At 42.0% G+C, this 20,527-nt stretch overlaps 1 protein-coding gene and 1 pseudogene across 3 annotated transcripts in view; both read right to left on the bottom strand.

Moving 5' to 3' along the window:
• gnao1a (guanine nucleotide binding protein (G protein), alpha activating activity polypeptide O, a) overlaps positions 1-20,527 on the bottom strand; it is an 89,812-nt gene that overhangs the window by 13,901 nt on the left and 55,384 nt on the right. For 2 of the 3 annotated variants that reach the window (XM_086208506.1, XM_086208505.1), the window contains exons 4-7: positions 20,159-20,319; positions 9,899-10,027; positions 7,874-8,003; positions 1,251-1,404 (exon numbers count right to left, since the gene is read on the bottom strand). In XM_086208506.1, coding sequence (XP_086064632.1) covers positions 1,251-1,404; positions 7,874-8,003; positions 9,899-10,027; positions 20,159-20,319 — 574 coding nt within the window. The remainder of the gene's footprint in view (positions 1-1,250; positions 1,405-7,873; positions 8,004-9,898; positions 10,028-20,158; positions 20,320-20,527) is intronic. The other variant, XM_086208504.1, reaches the window with a different exon arrangement.
• Positions 16,229-19,254, bottom strand: LOC147258584 (uncharacterized; annotated as a pseudogene).

The following is a 20,527-nucleotide window of genomic DNA, read 5'->3' as shown; positions in this document are numbered from 1 at the left end:
CACAAATATTAAGTTTGAATCTAAAGGAGCCCCAAATGGCCACCAACTACTGGCAACAGCAAAACTGACCAAAAATGTCCGTTTACCAACCTTCCAAGTGCATCGTCCAGTGTAATCCGTGTGTTCCTCATCGAGCTGAATACTCTGTTATCGACAAACAATTTGATCTGAACTTAAACCAGCGCTGTAATATTTCAGTACTCGCTCACAGAAGACATTTTTGCTGTTGTAAGCTGTCAGTCACTAATAGCTTCAAACTGTATATGTGTGGCTGGCTCTTTCTGCATTCTGAAGTCAAACAGAAGTGATGTGAGAGGGGAAAAACATCACGGTGACCTCAAGACACCTATTTGACTTGGAAACACACCGTTTGGGTGAAGTATTGCTTTAATACCAGTTGAACCAAGAAGTGTAGCCTCGGTTGTGTTTGGGGGGGAAATTATGAGGTCCAAAGGGCCTAAAATTATAAAATAAAAACAATATTACAATTATTTTTGAAAAAAAAAACATGAATTTTTTTTGGTATTATATGTAACCGACTCTTTATTCTGTCTTTCTCTCATAATCCTGAGAAAGAAGTCAGATGTCTCAGGTTATGGTGAAAGATTCTGCCATTCATCAATGAAATCACCTGTTGTTCTTAGGTAAGATGGACAGAAATGAGAGCTCTTGACTGCTTGTGATTGAAAGATGATCACTGCTCATCACGTCAGCGATCTGAGGCACCCACTGGTACACGAGGGCTTATAACAGCCCTTGACAAGGAGGTGGCTGATGACCACAAACCTCCACTTTGTTACATGTGATGCAGGAAATAATGTTAACGGTGTAAGCGTTTTATGTTTGCACACGGCACGTTGAGTCTGCTGCCCTTAACTTGGGCGTTCCCTTGTGCTGATGGCGCGCTGTCTGACACACTCGTCCAACTTAAGATCAAATGTGACTCATCAGCACACCACGGTGGGTTCAAGCTGTCAGCCTAATTCATGAATCCCTCAAAGGATTTTCTTACTTTCCTCTCATTGCTTTGAGCAAGAACAAATATAAAAGTCAAATAAGAGAACACAGCTCAGACAGGCTATGGATGCAGAACGTCAGGAGAACAGTAATGTCACTCGTCTATCGCTGGATGTGTTCAGCAACAGTACTGAGTGCAGGTCACTGTTGAATAAAAATAGCCTGGAAACCTAAAATTATACTTCAGGTTATTTGCATAAAGAAGGAGCAGTTTTATGTATATATGGACACACCGGTGTATTCAGGGAAGCAGATGGAGAGTGGGGACTTGCTGATCTTGCATTCAAAGAGGTCCTTCTTGTTGAGGAAGAGGATGATGGCGGTGTCCTTAAACCACTTGTTGTTACAGATGGAATCAAAGAGCTTCATAGACTCGTGCATACGGTTCTGCAGAGGAGACGTCAGCAATGGTTACATGGGCTGTGAGGTAAACACATGTAACAAAGTTACATCTACGCACACACACACACACACACACACACACACACACACACACACACACACACACACACACACACGTTGGCCAACACGTACACATTCGTGCACACAAGTACCCACATACACACCGTCATAACACAAGGAATTACAAAAACACAAAGAAGAAAACACAAGTACTGGAGAGTTCTTCTTGTCTACGGGTACACTTTTGTGCTGAGTGTGGAGTGTATTTGTTCATTTGTGTGTGTGTGTGTGTGTGTGTGTGTGTGTGTGTGTTTATCAACAGGTTAGTAAGAGAAATTATTAGTTAGCGGTTGCTTGCTGTTAACATGTTAAATAGCCATAAGTAAGCCATGCACATCACTGCTGACTCTACCACACATATATGAGGACTTGAAGGTACTCTGTGGAGTTGCCGACCGCTAGCAGCGCTACAGAGCTGCAGTGCGTTTTACATTCTTGGAGCCTGAGGACGCGCACACTTAGTGTGACACCCTCTTTTTACCAACTGCAGAAGGCAGCTTGTGGAGGTAATACATAATTAAGGTAATAACAGGGTTCATACAGCCGTGACAAGCCTGGAATAGTCACGGAATTTGAAAATTTCCAGGCCCGGTAAAGTGAAGGAATAATACATAAAAAGTACAAAATTTAGGAAAAGTCAGGCAAATTTGCTTCAAGCAAATTTTGGTTAACAGATTTAATCTAATATACGCTAATGTTATATCAAAACATGTTACTTTTCATTAGTCAAATAATAAGCTAGTGAATCTCTGTTAATTTTTCACCTGTAAACAGATGTATCAGAGACAGTTTACTCATGACATTTTCCCACAACGTCGCGGGGATATTATAGAAATGTCATGGAAAGTTACGGGTAAAAATGTGTATGAATGAAATGATAATACCAATCTCCTACTGAAGGAGAAGCAAGTGAATGTAACGCACATTCAAACAACAATCTACAATCAAACTCCACAGGGAACATTCACATTTACTCGCTACGCTAAAAACATTCTACTGTTAGCTCATCAGCTGAAAGCAGTAAAACTTGATTTGATCACTGGAATCTAATATCAAAGGTAATATAAACTTCAATTCATCAGGCAATTCAATTGTTTAGTGTTCATCTGATCTTTTCCTCCAGTAATCTTTTACTCTAAGCTGAGCTGTGATGTTATAAATGAGTCCACTAACTATCTACATATTCCATAGCTATAGTGCATGAAAAGTGCCTAGTAAAGAAAAGAGTTTCCTCTTTAAAGGTGAGTTGAAAGCAGTGTCTCTCTGGTGATGAGTCTTTGTTTCAGATTGTGTGTGTGTGCGTGCGTTCGTGTGTGTACAACCGGAGCCTATTATAAGAATTAGGTGACGCAGCTTCCCATTTATCAGTGATAGATGAGAGGAGGTCTCCAGTTGTAGTTCGAGTAGCTCATATTAGATCAATAATATTAGACAGCTACGTGCACGCACACACACATACAAGTGCACTTACACTAACATATATTGAACGTAAATAATCAAGCATGTAATATACAATTAATTGGTTCACAAAATGAAGGAGGCACTGCTTTCAACTCTCGGTGCGTCCATCAGCCTATCGGAAGGTTTCGTACCTGTCTGTGGGTGGAGCCTCTTTTAGAAGATCTGACTGTTGATTGGTTAGAGAGGACAGTCGATGGCGAGAGTGACAGGAGGAGCGGAAGGAGCCAGAGATGCTGCAGGGTGGAGCTTAGAGCAGGAACAGAAAATCGCAAGGGACATACCTTCCCCCCCAACGTATGAACATAAACCAACCCCCCCCCCCACTGACACACACACACACGCACACGCACGCACGCACACACACACACACACACACACACACACACACACACACACACACACACACACACTCTGAAAGACAGTCTTTAGAGGCAGGTGGACAGGACTAAATTCAGATGTCATATCGCAGAATAGCAAGAGTGTCTGTGTTTGTATTTTCATGGAAACGAATCCAGGCGAGGAAGAAAAAACACAATGCAAGCGATTCCAGAACAGAAAGAAGGGGATTACAAAGCAAAAGTGGTGTGTATTGTGTTGCATATGTGTGTGTGTGTGTGTGTGTTTTAATTACATGACAACAATATGGAGAGCTTCTCCAGGTAATCATTGTTGTCTGGATGAAGCAGAGCGGCACGACATGAACGCACACCACCACCACCACCACCACCAAAGGCAGATGGTGAATGAGTCTTTTAATAAGAACACACAAGTAAAACAAGACATAAAACAAAGCACGTTTGAAGGGAAAAAAAAAAATGAGCAGGAGGCGACTGTCATTGCCACACATTCGTTGTTCAAGTTCACTCTTCATGCTGCAGGTTATTGTCTTGATATCTGGAGATAAACAGGAAATACGTCGCTGTCTCACAGCCTGCTCTCTAATGTAGTGAAACGATGTCAAGAATCCCCACTCACGTCTTCCACATGTGGAGGTTTGTCACTGACTGTGTTCGCATGGATTTTAGTATCACAGGTGTGACTTTGGTTTTCCGGGATCCTGTTTTGGTCTTTTGTCAGAGATTCAACATCAAAACGCAGACCTTCTCAAGTCTGTCGTACGGCGTACAGCCAGGCCACGATGGAAAACACTTGAGGTTAAGACTCGCTCTATTCTCCCATCGATGGAGATGACGTTGTCAAGCCTAAATCTACAATGTGAAAGCCACATGGTCGTAGTTCTACGGGGTTTGGAAGCCAACGTGATCTCACTTACAAACAGACTTTAATGTTTTGATTTTCTATGCATGTGGCATGTTGTAAGCAGGAACCGGGACACCAGTACATATCATGCAGACAGGCACTGGAAAACTTCAGTCCCCAAATATGCTCAAAACAGGGAGAGTCCTCCTAACTCCTTTAATAAAGGAGATGTTCACCACACAGAATTTTTCCTTTTACACGAGAGATGGATTCTTCTCTGTGGAGGAGGGTGGCTCACTCCAAACGTAAACCTCTCTGTTCTCTCTCAGGCCAGACAGGATTAGCATTATGGGAAAATGTTGCCACTCTAATTAAATTCATAGGGCATCAGTGACTTGAGCGAACTTCCCATAAGGGATATATGAACTACTTTATCACTCTCATTAGTTAAGCGCTGTTATCTTTGTGGGTTTGTGGATTACTATTACTGTGCAGAGTACTTGTCGTTCTTGAGTCAAATACCGTGGATGTGTCTGGTGGAGGGCGAGTAAGCAGGAAACAAAAAAAGAAAAAAGAAAAAGAAGAAGAGCATGATATTTGCCTGGTAATGAGAACTCCTACACTCGTGTTTGCTCTTAAATAATTACACATCTCCTCTCTCTGAGATTCAGAAATGATACCAGACCTGCTGCTGATGCTTTCTGAGCGGATATAAATCTATGTTGTTTAATGAACTCATTGACTTCTGTTCCAAAACCTAACACTCACTCACTCACTCACACGGGAAGGATAAAGATGCATTCTAATTTGAGCTTATGAAGCTTAGAAGCTGTGAAACCGCATGAAACTTTTATAATTTGACAATGAATTAGTGTGGTATTTGATCGACAGCCGCAGATTTACATGAGTGGAGCAGCTATCACTGATGCAGAAATATTGCATTCAATGTGTAAAACCTGACAAGACGTATTGAGATGTCACGTAAATGAGGTGTACAAATAAAAGCAAGAATGATTTCCCTTTTATACCGCCTGTGGGAGTACTACTGAGTAAATAAATGCAATACAATCTTTATATTATAAACCTATGTCTTCATAATTGAGACATGGACCAACGTCCTTATAAACATCATCCGTCATCTTTACATGATTCATTTTTACGATTTTTACACGATACATTTAAAATACACGCGTACATGTTTACTACTGGGGATAGTTTGTACTTGTTCCTCTCAGTATGGGTAGTTTTATTTTTGGTGCACCATGTTTTGTTGCATTTTGCCTCAGTAATGTTCTCAAATTCACAGAATGACTCAAGAAGCAACAAACAATGAGCCTGATTGTTCTACTGGTGGGCTGCGTTAGCGGAGAGCTAACACCTGACCACAGCGCTTCAGGCTGCTCTTCCGAGGAGGAGAACAATATCATGAAACTTATCTTTGCTATTTACTTGTGCATTACAATCATGTTTTTTTTTTCTTTCAGCTGAAACACAACTAACTCTGTAAAAAACACGACTAAAAGCTGATGGTTAGCGTGCTTTTTTCTTTTTTTATAATAGATGGTTCCTGACGTTCGTCTGCTGCTCCCAGCTCAGAGGGAGGCTTGGTGGCATCCGCATAAATGAAGCAGCTCCTCCACACCCACACCCACACGCGCACACACTTCCCTGCCTGGAATTCTCTGAGGATACTCTTATAAATACCAGCACATTCAAAGTGGCGTATTTGTTTTGGGTGACATGCTGTCGTCTTTACAATCACGGTGGATGGTGGCCGTTTGTTCCCATTAAACTGAGCAACAAGACTGTAATTGTGTTTTCATCAAGTGAGTGTGTGCTTGTTTTAGCCTCCGACAAACCGTCAAATACTTTCAGGTTGCAAAAATGACTGTCAACTCAAGTTTATTAGCTTATTAACACCTTATCTTGAAAATAAGTGATGAAAAGCACTCAGATACTTAGAAGTACAAATGCATTTCTAAAAAAAAAAAAAAAAAATTCTGCAATTAATCTACATCTCAAAATTTATGGTAAACCTGCAGGGTTGGACTTTTGGTTAATTAGTGGAGCTCAGTCTTAATAACGCTGCGGCTCAAATTAAAATCTTCAAATCTTCTTCTTCAACTAAGGAAGTATTCCCTATAGAGGGATTTCTGATTTCAAAAACAGACCAGATCTGAGTGAATGTGAGCCTACGGTAACGCAGGGCAAATTAATATTCTCTTCACACATGTAGCAACTTACAAATGTCAGAAAATTAAGCACAAATAGTGGACTGCCAACACAATATCATATCAATGTCACATTTAATAAGAGATGTTTCCTGCCAAAGTGGTCATGTGATCACTGGTGTTGGTCTGACTGGTAACTCCAAAATATTGCACATGGATTTTCATTCAGTTTGGTTTTCGCACGATGGAACTTAAGAGTTGAAGAACAATCGATTTGATTCTGGAGGAGGATCAGATCCTGAACTGATGACATCATATCGCACACCAAATTCAAAAATTCATGTTTTTATTTGCTTGCAGAGCGAATGAAAAAGCCCACAGACGACACTGACAACAATGACGTGCTGATATTGTTGTGTGTCCTTACTATGTGGATATCATTTGTCAGCTGCTGAATATCCCACTCCATATCTTTATGGATAAGGTGTAGAATTTTACATTCTTTTCGTTCATTGTATTTTTACCAGTTCAATGAGGTGTTGCAGAAGATATATGCACTCCCTGATTTGAGACTGTATATTTTGAAGATCGTCTGTTCATATTCTGGGGAACAAATCTTTCTCTGAGTGAAAAAGTCACATTTTTTAGTAGTAAACATTAGTAAATGACCTCTACCTGCAGTACTGTTAAAGCCCACCAGGGCGGCTGTGGCCTTCACTTTGAATATCACTGGCTTAACGGATTAATATTCAATTTTTCTAACAGTTTAATATCTTTGGGCTTCATACAGATCATACGTCCGAAGACATCATTATAACTCAGCAAAAGTGAAATGGGCATGCTTCAGATGTTATTCCACGAAAAGAATAATTTAGAGGGAATCAATAATGAAAATATTCATGAGACACAGCTCTATTCTGCCTTTATATCAACCTAATTTACACAATTTGAAGTGCATCCAGTTCTTCCTCATTATTCATTTGCTTTGGCAACACAGTGACTTGGCGTGTCGTTGCAGTACAGGGAAGAAGGATCTGCATAGAGACAAATAACCTGCACATGCAGCCAGCCAACGGCGCTTTTGCAGAAAAAGCTTCAGCTTGGTTTAACAAACATTTAGACAGTGACCGTATTCTGTTCACTTATTCACGTCTTGCTGTGTAATTAGAAGAAACACATATTGCATTTCGATGATGAGGGGGTTTCACCACTGCAGATGAGAGAGATACACACCTAGACAGACCTAAAACCTTCATAAATGTTGATAAAAATATTTGAAAATGTTCATGCCTTCATTTATTTCGTGGTTTGTTCAAAAGAACCGGGAAATTATCTGCCAGTGTCCCAAGCTTTTACACAGAATATAGTTTTTACGTATCATGTCCTTCTTGAGCAGCTGGACAAGCAGAGTCTGTCTCTGTCAGTGTGCTCTAAGAGAAGAGTTCCCACCTTGTCTCACATGCTCAACGTCTAAATGTGGATGCGAGGTCACACAGGCGCACGTAGACAGCATCCCTGGGAAAGAGGACAGTTAGAGCTAACACATGAAGAGCTCATCTTACCGTGGTCTCGTCCTCATGCAACACCTGGTCATATCCGCTGAGCGCCACACAGAAAATGATGGCTGTGACATCCTCAAAACAGTGGATCCACTTCTTCCTCTCCGACCTCTGACCTCCAACATCAAACAGCCTGATGGATAGAGAGATGTATGTGGAACATACTAGGGTAATGTTTTATAAATACGGTATGTGTTATATTAAGGAAGCCCCAGAGTCAATGGGGACTTTCTGACTGGGTTCCTAACTCGAGTTACCGCAGAATGGCTGTGTTTATTGTCCCACGAAAACAAGACTATTAGCAATCTCTTCCAGAGAAGAGAGAATTACTGCAACTTTTGTTGTACTACCACCGTTTATGAACATTCCAAACATCTATTAGGTGAGAACGTGCGTGTTTAAACCTTTGTTCTCTGGTCATTTTACCTTGACAAAGCCTACAAGTTTTGGTTCTGACCTGAAGCTGTTGTGGCTGTGGACTGAGACGGCTGACAAGATGTGGCTGCTAGCGAATGACGAGAGATGCTGTTAGCTGCCCCCTGCTCGCAGGACCTCGCATCTCTGACAACATCTCAGGAGAGACATTCTAGCCAGAGGCGAGATTCAACACGCCCACATAAAGCTTTTCTCAGATCTTCAATAACAATTGCCTGTAGTGGTTGAACATGAGCTACAGTAGCATTTCCTCCTAGCAAAGACTGCTAGCGAGATAACACAGCACTGTTTTTGAGCAGCTGAACTATTACACTGAACAGCCAAATATGAGTCAACAAGAACGAGTTGGGTACAGCCAAAGAACGAACACACACACACACACACACACACACACACACACACACACACACACACACACACACACACACACACACACACACACACACACACTCCCCTCCCCTCTCAGTCCATTTGGCCGCTTTGTCTCTGATATTGACTTCTTTACATTTAGCTGTCACTGGCTGTGCACGGTTCGTTGCTATGTTCAAAAATCCTAGTAAATCATCTCACCAGTAACTGACGCGCTTCTGTGCTATACGTGAGGTTCTGTCATGACCCCTGGCAGATGTCCGCTGATGAGATGCCTCATTGTCCCTTTTTGAAAACCATTTTGCATATTCCAGACTCCCTTCTCACCTCTGAATGTGTAATTATGCTCTACATCAAACAAAATGACGATTCACTCACATCTGTGTTGCCGTTTTCCGACAGCTATTTAGTTTTATAGTCCACAGAGAGGGATGATGAAAAACACTACAATTCAAATTTGGAATAACACTGCAGAGGAACTACCATCTCTCGTGTGTTTTGGCTTTGAGAAGGTGAGAGGGATGAATCCAAGGTGAACGTAACCACGTGGTACATGTTTAATGGATGGAAGGTTGTCCAGGAACACTGCAGCCTCCCACACAGCTCCGGTCTGCCAGGAATAAACGCTGAGCTGACAATATTTAGGCACCCCAACCAAACACACCCAACACACAGCAACTGCTCAATGCTGGAAAGCATCACTCAGTAGAAGTAACATTTCCATGCATGTTTAAGTTGACTGTGAACACACGATAAATATGGTGTGTGTGTGTGTGTGTGTCTGTGTTTATGAGAAAGACTGAGGCAGAAAGTGAGAGTCCAACTGCCAAGTGTGATACATGGATGGATGCATCCATCCATAAAAAATAATTGGCGTGTACGCTTTATTATCCTCAGAGCATTCATGTGAGTGTATGTGCATGCACACCAAAAATATTGCAATCAAATTCCAGGTCAGACTCCTCTTCCTCTTCCTCTCTCATTTATTTCTTTTTCCATCCCAGAATGCTCCTCTCTAATCATCTTTTCCCACAGCTGCTTTCTGTAATTGAATCAGATCCAATTTAAAAGGCGGACAATCATAAATATAGACACTTGTTGCAATTGTATTAAGTTCCTGGTGGATGGAAGTAAAGGAGCTGCGGATTAAAAGTTACAAATGTCAGTTGTGATACTGTTTGCCTGCTTGTATGTGCACTCTGAGTGGCTCGGCATTATCAGTACCTGAAGTGGAGGTTTTTGAAGGTAAAGTGTGTCTCCACGATGCCCGTGGTCTTCACTCGGGTCCTCAGAATGTCCTGCTCTGTCGGCTGGTAGTCTGCTGCTCCAATCCGATCTAGGCTGTCTAGGTAGCTGTACAAAGACACAAACAACAAAAACACAGAATTTTAGTTAGCAGTAGTGGAATACTTGCTAAAGCTAGCACCCCGCCCATGCCTCATCATTCAGCGGTAACCTCAGTGTGACCAGCTCTGGCTAGCATGAGGTGGTGTAACCGGGCTATCATTTGCACGTCAAGCTCATTTACCTTTAGCAATAAGTGGATACGTCAGATTTTGGGGGTTAACTACTGGTTTGTCACTCTGCAGGTTCTCCCAGTATTGAAGCTAACGCTGGATGCTAACGTATGCAGCTCTTTCCTGTTCTTTATTTTCTTTTTCTTTTTAATTTGCTCTTGTTTACTTTTCAGAAAGCAGAGCCAACACTTAGCAAACACATCCGTATATCCTCATCCTGAAAGACTTGTCTCTTGTACATTGTGAAAACAGACTTATTCCAAATAAAACAAACGCGTGATCTTTGCTATTAGATTAGTAATCATTGGAGCAGAGACTGCTTACAAAGGGTCGAGCTGCCGAGAGTATCATTACTGCAGAAGTGTATGCAAATGTCTGTGTGCAGTAGTTGCCTTTGTGTCTGGTGGTGAAACAGTAAACATTACATAACAAGCAGAAAATGGCATCCAAACGATTTCAACCATGATTTTAATGGTAAATATGACTGAGTTTATTGGGGTCATTTCTCTCAACAATATGCCCTTGTACAGGAGGTCAGAGGTCAATACTAATCCAGACACTAACAGAGGTAAGGAATGATATGTTTTCATTTGCCTTTTCAAAACTATCATACTTTTTTTGTAACATTTTAGATTAAATCAAATGTCAACTACATTTATCAATGTTATTTTTCATTTGAGCTCAGTGTGTTTGTGTTTTGCCGTCACCTTCTGAACAACTGAAACCACGACCCAGAAACCTGCGCTAGAAATCGAACCATGGGCCGAACCGTGCACCCTCAACATTAACATTAACATCCCAACCGTTTCAATAAAGGGAAAAAGCCTTCTTTATTCTCCCCATTAGCTGTTAAATCAGCACGACCTACCAGTTGAAAGTTGGCTGAGAGAAACTACAAATAGAAAGCCACTTGATGAGAAGTGGGTGGGTGAGATACCTGTGGAGTTGTCATGGAATATCCCTAGGAATTATATCTTTTAAAGAATAATACATCAATTAAGTGGCACGGTGGTGCAGTGGTCAGCACTGTCGCCTCACAGCAAGAAGGTCCCTGGTTCAAGTCCCGGCTCGGGCAAAGGATCTTTCTGTGTGGAGTCTGCATGTTCTCCCTGTTCCTGTGTGGGTTCTCTCTGGTACTCCAGCTTCCTCCCACAGTCCAAAGACATCAAGAGGGGACGAGGCTGATTGATACTCTAAATTGACTGTAGGTGTGACTGTGAATGGTTGTCTGTCTATGTGTTGGTCCTGTGATGGACTGATGGGTGAACCCCGCCTCTTGCCTGAAAGCTGCTGGGATAGGCTCCAGCCCCCCCACGACCCTTTACAGGATAAGCAGTAGAAAATGGATGGATGGGACATTAAATGAGGCTAAATAGTGTGTGTGTGTGTGTGTGTGGGGGGGGGGGGTGTTTAAATGTATCACCGGACAGATAGTGCAGGATTTCAAATCAACAGAAGTTTTGTATCGTTTGAGGAGAGGTCAGTCTATCAATAGCATCACTCTGTCCACCCACCAGCAAAGAATCCAAGAGTCAGAGGAAGTAAACGCCTTCACTTAGCTGCTAGAAGATAACTGTCCAGCCTACATTTCCCATCAGCCCTCTCCTAAACAAACAACCAGACACCAAACTATAGTGAGAAGTTCTTTGACTCTAATTGTGGATATTAAGATATGATTCACCAGGCACACTGAAGTGCTGATAGATGAGGAGAAAAGCTACGTCTTGCATCCATCTGTCTAATGGATGGAGAGCTTGTATTTATAGACTGGTGAGTGGAGATTCAATGCTTTTAAATGGATGCAGTTGCTTCCCTGAGTATGCGAGCAATAGATAAAAGATGGAGAGGTAGATATTGGACTGATGGCAACAAGAGGTGGTTGATGCGGGCACACACACACTCACACACTCTCTCTCTCACACACACACACACACACACACACATACACATACACACACACACACACACACACACACACACACACACACACACACACACACACACACACACACACACACACACACACACACAGCTCCAGTGATAAGGACTATTGATTACACAGAAAGGAATATGGGCTTGATGTCAGGTTTTAGGAAGAAAAAAGATACAAAGAGAGGAGACAAAGAGAATGTGAGAGGTTTTTTTTCCTGGAAAATGTGATCCGCTTAACTACGATTTCTTCAGTAAACACAAACTTGAGCCAGTTTGGACTCGTAGCACCATCTATCTAGTATTTTTGTAGTGATCACAAATCCAGTATAGTTTATTCTGTACTCTTGTCTGTAGCGCCCGATGTGAAGTGTAGAAATATAGAAATGGTGAGGTGTCAGTCACATATTCATTAGTCCATCTACCATCTGCTGCTTCTCCAGGACCGGGTAACCTCGAGGCGTTCCCAGGCCTCCAGTGTGTTCTGGGTCGACCATGAGGTCTGGCATGAACCCTCCAGCGCACCCAGGAAGCATCCTAATCAGCTGGGCTGAAACGCCTCAGCTGACTCGATATGAAGGAGCAGCAGTTCTACGCTGAGTTCCCTCTGGATGTGTGAGCTCCACACCACATCTCTACGACAAAGCTCAACCACCCTGCAGAGGAAGCTCATTTTGGTCGCTTACATCTGTGGTGTCATTTTTTCGGTCACTAGGCAAAGCTTGTAACCACCAGTGAGGGCTGCAGTGTAAATTGTCTGGTAAATTCCAAGCTTCGCCTTCTGGTTCAGCAGATCCACGCAGCATTACTGCTGATGCTGCACCAATCCTCACTCATGAGCAAGTGGGCGCTAACCCACTCCCAACCTGGAGGGAGGACAGACGCTTTGTACATATCTTTACTAATGTACTTATGTTTAATAATTAAATGATTCTTCCCTGAATTCTACTTTCCACTACCTGTCAGCAAATAGGGAATGTGACTAGGTCTCATAATGGTTAATCAAAATTGCCATTATTGTTGGGGCTTACTGACGTGATTTTAACGACCTTTACCACCATAGGAAGTTGAACCTGTCTGTTCTGAATATTTCATCGTCTCCTCTGCCCTGCAGTCACTTTTCAGGCAAAGATTTTTGACCAGAACCAAGGACACTATGACAGAGGTTATTTTCAACTTACTTTATAAGTGCACAGGAGGCATGAACACTAGCAGACCCCACAAACACCAGTGCGCGTTTGTAGCTGCTGGGTCCTGTTATATATAGGGAGCATCCGTTCCCTGAGGGTGGCATGGGAATGTACGTCATATTAAACCATACATCTGCTGGCTTATATCTGCCTGTGCAACATAGTTTTTGGAAGATATTAAAAAAATGTGGACCACCCCTGCATTCGTCTTTTTCCTTATCCTGATTACTTTTCATGGTGCACTAAGTCGATTAACACCGTGCTTCTCTCATTTCCCTTGTGGTGTACAGTATTATAGATTACCACTGAACCAGCGTGAGGCACAAAAGACAGACAACCCCAGACAATGTTGTCAGTGAAGAGATAATGTTGAGTGTGTGAGTGTGAGTGTGAGTGTGTGTGTGTTTAGCACTGGAAAGTTTTCCCTCCAATCTGTGATATTCACTTCTCAACATTCCCTCTCAAAATTCTGTTTACACACACACACACACACACGCCCCCCCCCCCCCCCCCCCCCGTTAACTGGCCTGAATTATTTTTAAGCGCAGCTTGCTGCTGATGAGGAATTTGTGTGTGTGTGAGTGTGGGTGGGTGGGCGGGCCGGGGGGGGGGGGGGGGGGGGCAAATTGGAGAATTGAAGCAAGAGAGCAGCAATGAGAACATCTAGAGAGAGTGAGAGGGTAAAGATGAGGTCAGTGCCGTTATTGCTTGGTCACATTGATCGCTGGCTGTATGAACTCAAGTGCAAGGAGCCTACATTAGCCTTCGACACCGGCATGTGGCTCAGCACAGAAATGAAACCAATCAAACAAGGGCCGTCAATTGCAATGGAAATGCCGACTCGCATAAAAGAGGGTCAAATGTTTGTTATACTTATAAACAAAGTGGCATGTATTTTTATTCATGTTGACACATGAAGAAATCCATGCTCCATCTGAAATAGCATTTTCTCTCAAAAATAATATTCAAAAATAATACCTTCAAGAAGAATTAGTAGTGGAATACACCTTAACACTTTGGTATTTCTGTTTTTTTTTAGTAACAGTTAGTTATCCCTTAGTTAAAATTAGTAATGCTTACTTAATCATTAATTAATAGTCTAGTCTTCAGTTATAAATGTTGCCCATATCAATTGGGATACAGCAAGGATGGAAAAACTGGGCAAGGTTAGGGATGCAAGTTCCCCATGTTACAGTAAGAGACACAAAGAGCATTAATAAATGCTTAATTACACTTAAGTAATGTTTATTCAGCACTATTATATATGACTAAGTATTAAGTAACAGCTATTGATTAGCCCTTATAGTCAAGGGTTGCTGTTTGTTTTGTTTTTTTTTATAGAATCAGCAAAAGGGAGGGTAGCTCCACCGTCCTGCTTCATAGCTGTTGCTAGGTAACCCACTTTTAGATAGTTAGACATCTGCTGTTCTGACACCTATTTACAACCAGAACTACAGAGGCTGCTGTATCATTTAGCACTAGGAAGATAAACCAGGACATCTCACACATTTTTTTAAACAGATAAACACTGACCAAATCATTATTTTGTGTATCTCCAGTATTTCACAGCGTTTAAGCTTTAAGGTCCGTAGGACACTGCACACCATCTTCTTTCCAGGAGTTTCAAGAAAATATAAATATGACTTATGCTGTAGTTTTACATAATGATTGTGTTAAAAGTGAATGATCAAAATCAGTCCTCAGCATCTGGCAGCCTCTGTTCTAGTGCTTGTCTCTCTCTTATTCCATCACCGGGGACAACAAATGTGTGTATAAGAGGGTGGGTGTTTCCTTGTTTTATTGATTTATTTATTTAAATGAAGGCAAGGGGGTAAATGCATACCAATGCATCACAAAAGCAAAGGATGTAATAGACATACAGGGAGTGTATGAGTATTGTGATAAATAGGTCAGTACATGCAAGGCATTTGCAGAGAGAGAGTGGAAGCTTCAGGCGGTACTTGCTAGTCGCAGAATAGCGCTTTCTGCTTTCTATGTAATAAAGACACACTGTACATGCATGTGTGACAAAACACACACACACACACACACACACACACACACACACACACACACACACACACACAATCCCTAACTCAAGCATTACCTCCCTGAGAGATTAAGACCAGCAACATCCGAGGAAGATGATCAAAATATCACGACTGTGGAGAAATTGCATCAACTTCTATGGTTGGGGATTTTAGAGGAAGAGGCACACAAACACTCTGAATGTGGTCTGGTCATGTGATATCTGTCCTATCAGTTCATTGGGTGCTGCTCTTCTCCACAGGCCACAGCACAATAGGAAGTAGGCATCAATCTTTAATGTGACATTTAACAAAGACACACAAACAGGAGCACACAAGGATGTGTTTACACGCTGACACACAGGGAGGATGTGGTTAGGTAATTGGAGTTTATTAACCACATGTAAATGTTGATGGGAAAATATTTTTCTTCCAATCCAAGATGTCTCCTGAGCTGAAAAATCTTTAAAAATGCTGCGACTCGTCTCTTCCCATCTTGTCTTGCTCTCTCAGCGTCTCTATCATTCAGCCATTTTGAAATATCTTTTTCAACCTCACCTTAAACTGTTTGTGCCTCCCTGCTCTCATCTTCTCTTTCTTTATCCTGGTTTATGTTACTTCTGGCTGCACAACCTTCTAGACACATATTCTTTCCAAATGCTGCTTCTGTTGTGATGCCTTTCTAACAGACGCAGCTTTCACTTCAACTAATAGTACTGTAGTATTGTCTTCTCATTATTAGTTAGCAAAAATGCCCATTGGGCAAGGTAGAGTCCATGTTGCTGCCCCAGAAGTATTGTTGCTATGGTTACACACTCCTAAGATTTTTTACTCTGCCAGCCAGCCAGGAAATGTTGTTTCACCTGATGTTAGATTGCAAGCTGCTGCCTCTCAGGACAAATTCTGGGAGTAGTTCACTTGAACAAACAATGCAGGAGGGAGTTAGCTGAGCACAAGTCAAATGTCAGGACAACATTATTACATCTGGAAAATATCCAGATGCTCCACCTATGATCACGACTACGCCAGGTCTGTCTGTGATGACTAGCGTGAGCGTAGCGATAGTTGTTGCAGTCAGTTGTGACATTAATGCGAGCAACTGATCACATGAGTTGGACGTGTATAACAACAAATTTCCTGTTTGCACCCACCACCAGAAGGGACGGGGCCCTCCTGGGGGTCCTTCATGACCGGGACTGTCCTGCCCTGGGTTAGCCACTCTGAGTTTGTCCCATCCCTTAGCAGGTGGTTCATCTGTGCTGCAATGCGTTCATGGAGTGCAGTTAGCTTCTTCAGCCAGTACGCGTGGATCATATCGGGGCTCGATGCTGTCCAGCTCTTCATCTTTGACACTCTGTCTTGGATGTCTACCATTGAGATGGTTACTGGTTCTTGTTCTGGGAGGTTTCTGTGGTCAGTTGTCAGGTCCACTAGCCATTGTGCATCGGAGTTATGTGATGCTTCTCCTTCTCATATGTCCTTCTAGTACTTTTCCATCTCAGCTCTTGGTGGTCCTGGTTGGTTGTTATTCCTGCCACTTTGGTTGGGTAGGTGGAGAGCATCTTGTTTATTCTCCTGGCCTATACCTCTTTGTTGTATCTCTTCAGTTAGGTGGCCAGAGTTGTAAGCCTTTGTTTGGCAGTTTCAAGTGCCTCTGGTATGGATAGCTTGGTGTATTTCCTAGCCACAGCTGCAGCTCTGCTAGTTGGCTAACTCCTCTCCTTGTTGCCTTTATTTTGGCCTCTATCCTTCTCTTCCACGGAGGATGTCATTTCTTAAGCTCCGTGTCCATGTCTAGCTTGTACCCTAGCATCTCCAGTATAACTGTTGCCGTACTGTGCATCAGCTTGTTGGTCTCTGTAATGGTTGCCGTAGTTATTGTGTACAGCACAGCATTCACATCCACTAGCACAGTGGTTCTCAAACTTTTTTGTCAAGTACCCCCTGACACGCGCAAAACATTTTTGATAGAAAATAAAGAGGTACAGTGCTGTGCATCAGTGTCTGATTTATTTAAGTTAAACAACTAATAGCAATGATTTGCTAGTGTTGGCTAATTGCTCCCCGCAAAAAAAACACAGTGCCTTGAGTGCCTACTTCTGGTACTTCGTTGGCTCTGGTTTTGCCTTCTTTTTCACTAGTTTCTCTGTATTTTCAGCAGCATCACTGCTGCGCTTTAAGCCACATCTCCACCATTACAGTGCGTCGTCATGGCAACGGCAGGTTATTGACGAGTGATGCTGGATCAATGGGTCAAACTAACTTGGTTTTGGGAGAGTCCGTTTTTTTAAGGATATTAAAATTGAATACTGAATATAAAATTCAGTGTATGAACATACATTTGTATTTGATCAAACTTTTTCTAATATAATTATTTCTCAAGACTTAATTATTATTAGGATTACTGCTTTTTAAAAAATATATATATATTTTTGTAAAGCTTCACGTACCCCTGGAGTACCTCCACGTACCCCCATTTGAGAACCAGTGCACTAGCATGTATAGCATATATATACTGACACGTATTGACACTGTCAGAGAGACTTCTTTATGTTTACTGAGATGATAGAGGGTGTTGCCCTTCAATAATCTTTGTAACAAGTGTTTGGAACTATATTTAAGCCATTAAAAGAAGGTATTTTGTTTTTTTATGTGAAAAATGTAAAAAATTAAATTGGCCGATATATCAGTTATTGGAATTTTTAATTCCCCTATATATATATATAGAGAGAGAGAGAGAGAGAGAGAGAGACACACACACACACACGCGCGCATATAAGTGGTGTCCATGAGCGTGGTCCAACAAGAGGTGTGTAATAGAGAGGTGTATTTGAGAGTGGCACATATGAGAGGGGTGTATATGCGATTTGTGAGCGGTTGGGTGTTGTGCTCTAAGCAACATGTATGAATGACTCCTTCCATCATTATATTCCTTCATGTCACTTAGCATAATGTGGATGTATGGTGCACAGTTAAACAGGGACTACATGTACAAACATGGCACTTCAAGGAAATTACACCCCTCTCTCTCTCTCTCACCACTCTCCACCCCCACAAACAGGCACTCAGCATAAATCAGGCCTACTACTTGTAATGGTGATTGAATGTGTGTCGTAAAAGTGACTGTATGATCGCATTAAGAAGATTATAAATAATTAGTGGAGAGTGTGTTTGAGTGTGCATGTTTGTTTTGGGTGGGGATAAAAAAAAAGAAAAAAAAAAAGCGCTGCCCCAAAGGGATGTTTTCACTGAGAAAATCACTTGGATTATGGCAGATACATCAAGAGGGTTTTGTTCCTGTGACATCATCATTAATGTTAGCTGGTTAATTACAGTGTTCCAGGGATTAACACGGCTGTGGTGCATGTACAGCACACACGTGCCTCCCGGTACCACGTGTACCAGCAATAGATACTAGATTAATAGCAAAAACAAATTTGTTTAAAATAATGTTCCAGGGTTTCATTTAAACACATTAAATGCCATGAAAACAAATAAATATTAATTTCAGTTGCAAACCCTTTGCTTGTTCCCTCCCTGGGACGCTAACAGTCAACAAAGACATGAAGCAAATGCCATAATTTAATTATCCCATATCTTATCATCTTTTTCCCTTTTTTTATCTCTCTTGGTGGAGAACACAGTCTATCTTGGGACACATTTTCTGTCCAACCAGACTTGAAAAGGAACATAAATTTAGTTAATCCACTCTATACTGACGGGTCCTGGTGACCTCGGGTCGTGGACTCTGGTGTAGCTGGCTGCACTAGTGAGCCATTTCCACACCTACAGTATAGTTCAGTGGATTTGCTGCAGTCCAGGGGAGAAGTTGCTAAAACTCGGCATTTTTCATTTGGTCTGGCTTGTTTTCAAGCACCTGTCACATGGTCAGAATAGAGAGCCCACCACAATTCCATAGGTGCATCTTCAATGATAAAGTTTGAATTTGTGCTCGACACAGCTTCAAACCCCTGTGTGTCTTTTTTTGTCATCTTTACATTAGAAACCCTCTCAGCTTGCACACCCAAAACTCCTGGAATTGCACACACACCTTTACTTTCCACTGTTGTCCTTACAAAAGGGATCAGTGGTGTCATAAAACTTTATAACATAACATTTACTCACCTTTTATGCCTGTTTAAGCACTGACTGTACCACAAGTCAGAAAAAAATAAACCTCTAAAACTAAAAATGTTTTTAATTCACTCTCGATGTTTTGCTCTTTATGTGAACCGCATATGAGTTCACTTAGAACCAAACCGAGCGCCTGTTCACAGGTGGATCTGTGTTTGCTTGTTTGGATGGGCTTTCATGCCAGCACGCATGAACCGGACTATCCACAAAACAAACTAGGATTTGGTTCAAATGGATCAAAGATCTCAGGTGTGAGAATGACTTTAGTCAGTTAAGGACACTTATCGGCATTTTTTCTGATCGCTATCATGTTGTTACATTTTCATTTGGGTTTCCTCCAAAGATTCCACTGATTCACCTGTGAATAAATGATTTTATTCATTACAGGGAGCCATAAACTAAGGTTTAATAGTGATGACATGCATAGAGTGTGTGATCAGCCTCTGGTGTAGCACATTCAGTCTTAAATGAACTGATAAACCTGACCTAACAGAACCAAGAAACGCTACGTTTTAAAGGTGGCAGCAGTTGTAGCTGCACTGTGCTACAGAAAAGAGGCCTAATAAGAAGTGACATGCATGACAAAACAGAGCCTACAATTTCCTTTTGCCCAGCTTTTTAACTGTTGTGTCGTAACTGATAGCGCCGTGAAGAGAAGGACACGCAAAATCGGCCACGTGGACTTACTACTGCGCTGAATCGTTGAGCTGGTACTCCCGGGCGCGGCTGAAGCACTCCTGGATGCCGGAGTCAGACCACAGGCGCATCATGGCAGAGAGCAGCTCGGCCGAATAAGGCTCTGTGTCCTCCATACGACTGACCACATCACATACCATCTTGGCATCCGCCTACAGGTGGACAGAGGAGGGGAGAACAGGCGGATTGGTGTCACTGCAAAGAACCGAGTAGGAGCAGCAGGGTTTGAACGAAACATCACGAGCACATTAGGACACTAAATGAGGTAAACAAGTCAGACTTTCACCTTCTCCAAATCAAATGACAGGCACTGTGTATATTACAATGCAGGGTGATAAAGAAAGAAAGACAGAAAGAAAG

Source organism: Aulostomus chinensis, chromosome 7 (assembly GCF_037954235.1).
Source record: "Aulostomus chinensis isolate RoL2024-O1b breed Wild chromosome 7, RoL_Achi_v1.0, whole genome shotgun sequence".
Taxonomy (NCBI): Eukaryota; Metazoa; Chordata; class Actinopteri; order Syngnathiformes; family Aulostomidae; genus Aulostomus; species Aulostomus chinensis.
This window is presented reverse-complemented; position numbering and strand designations above follow the sequence as displayed.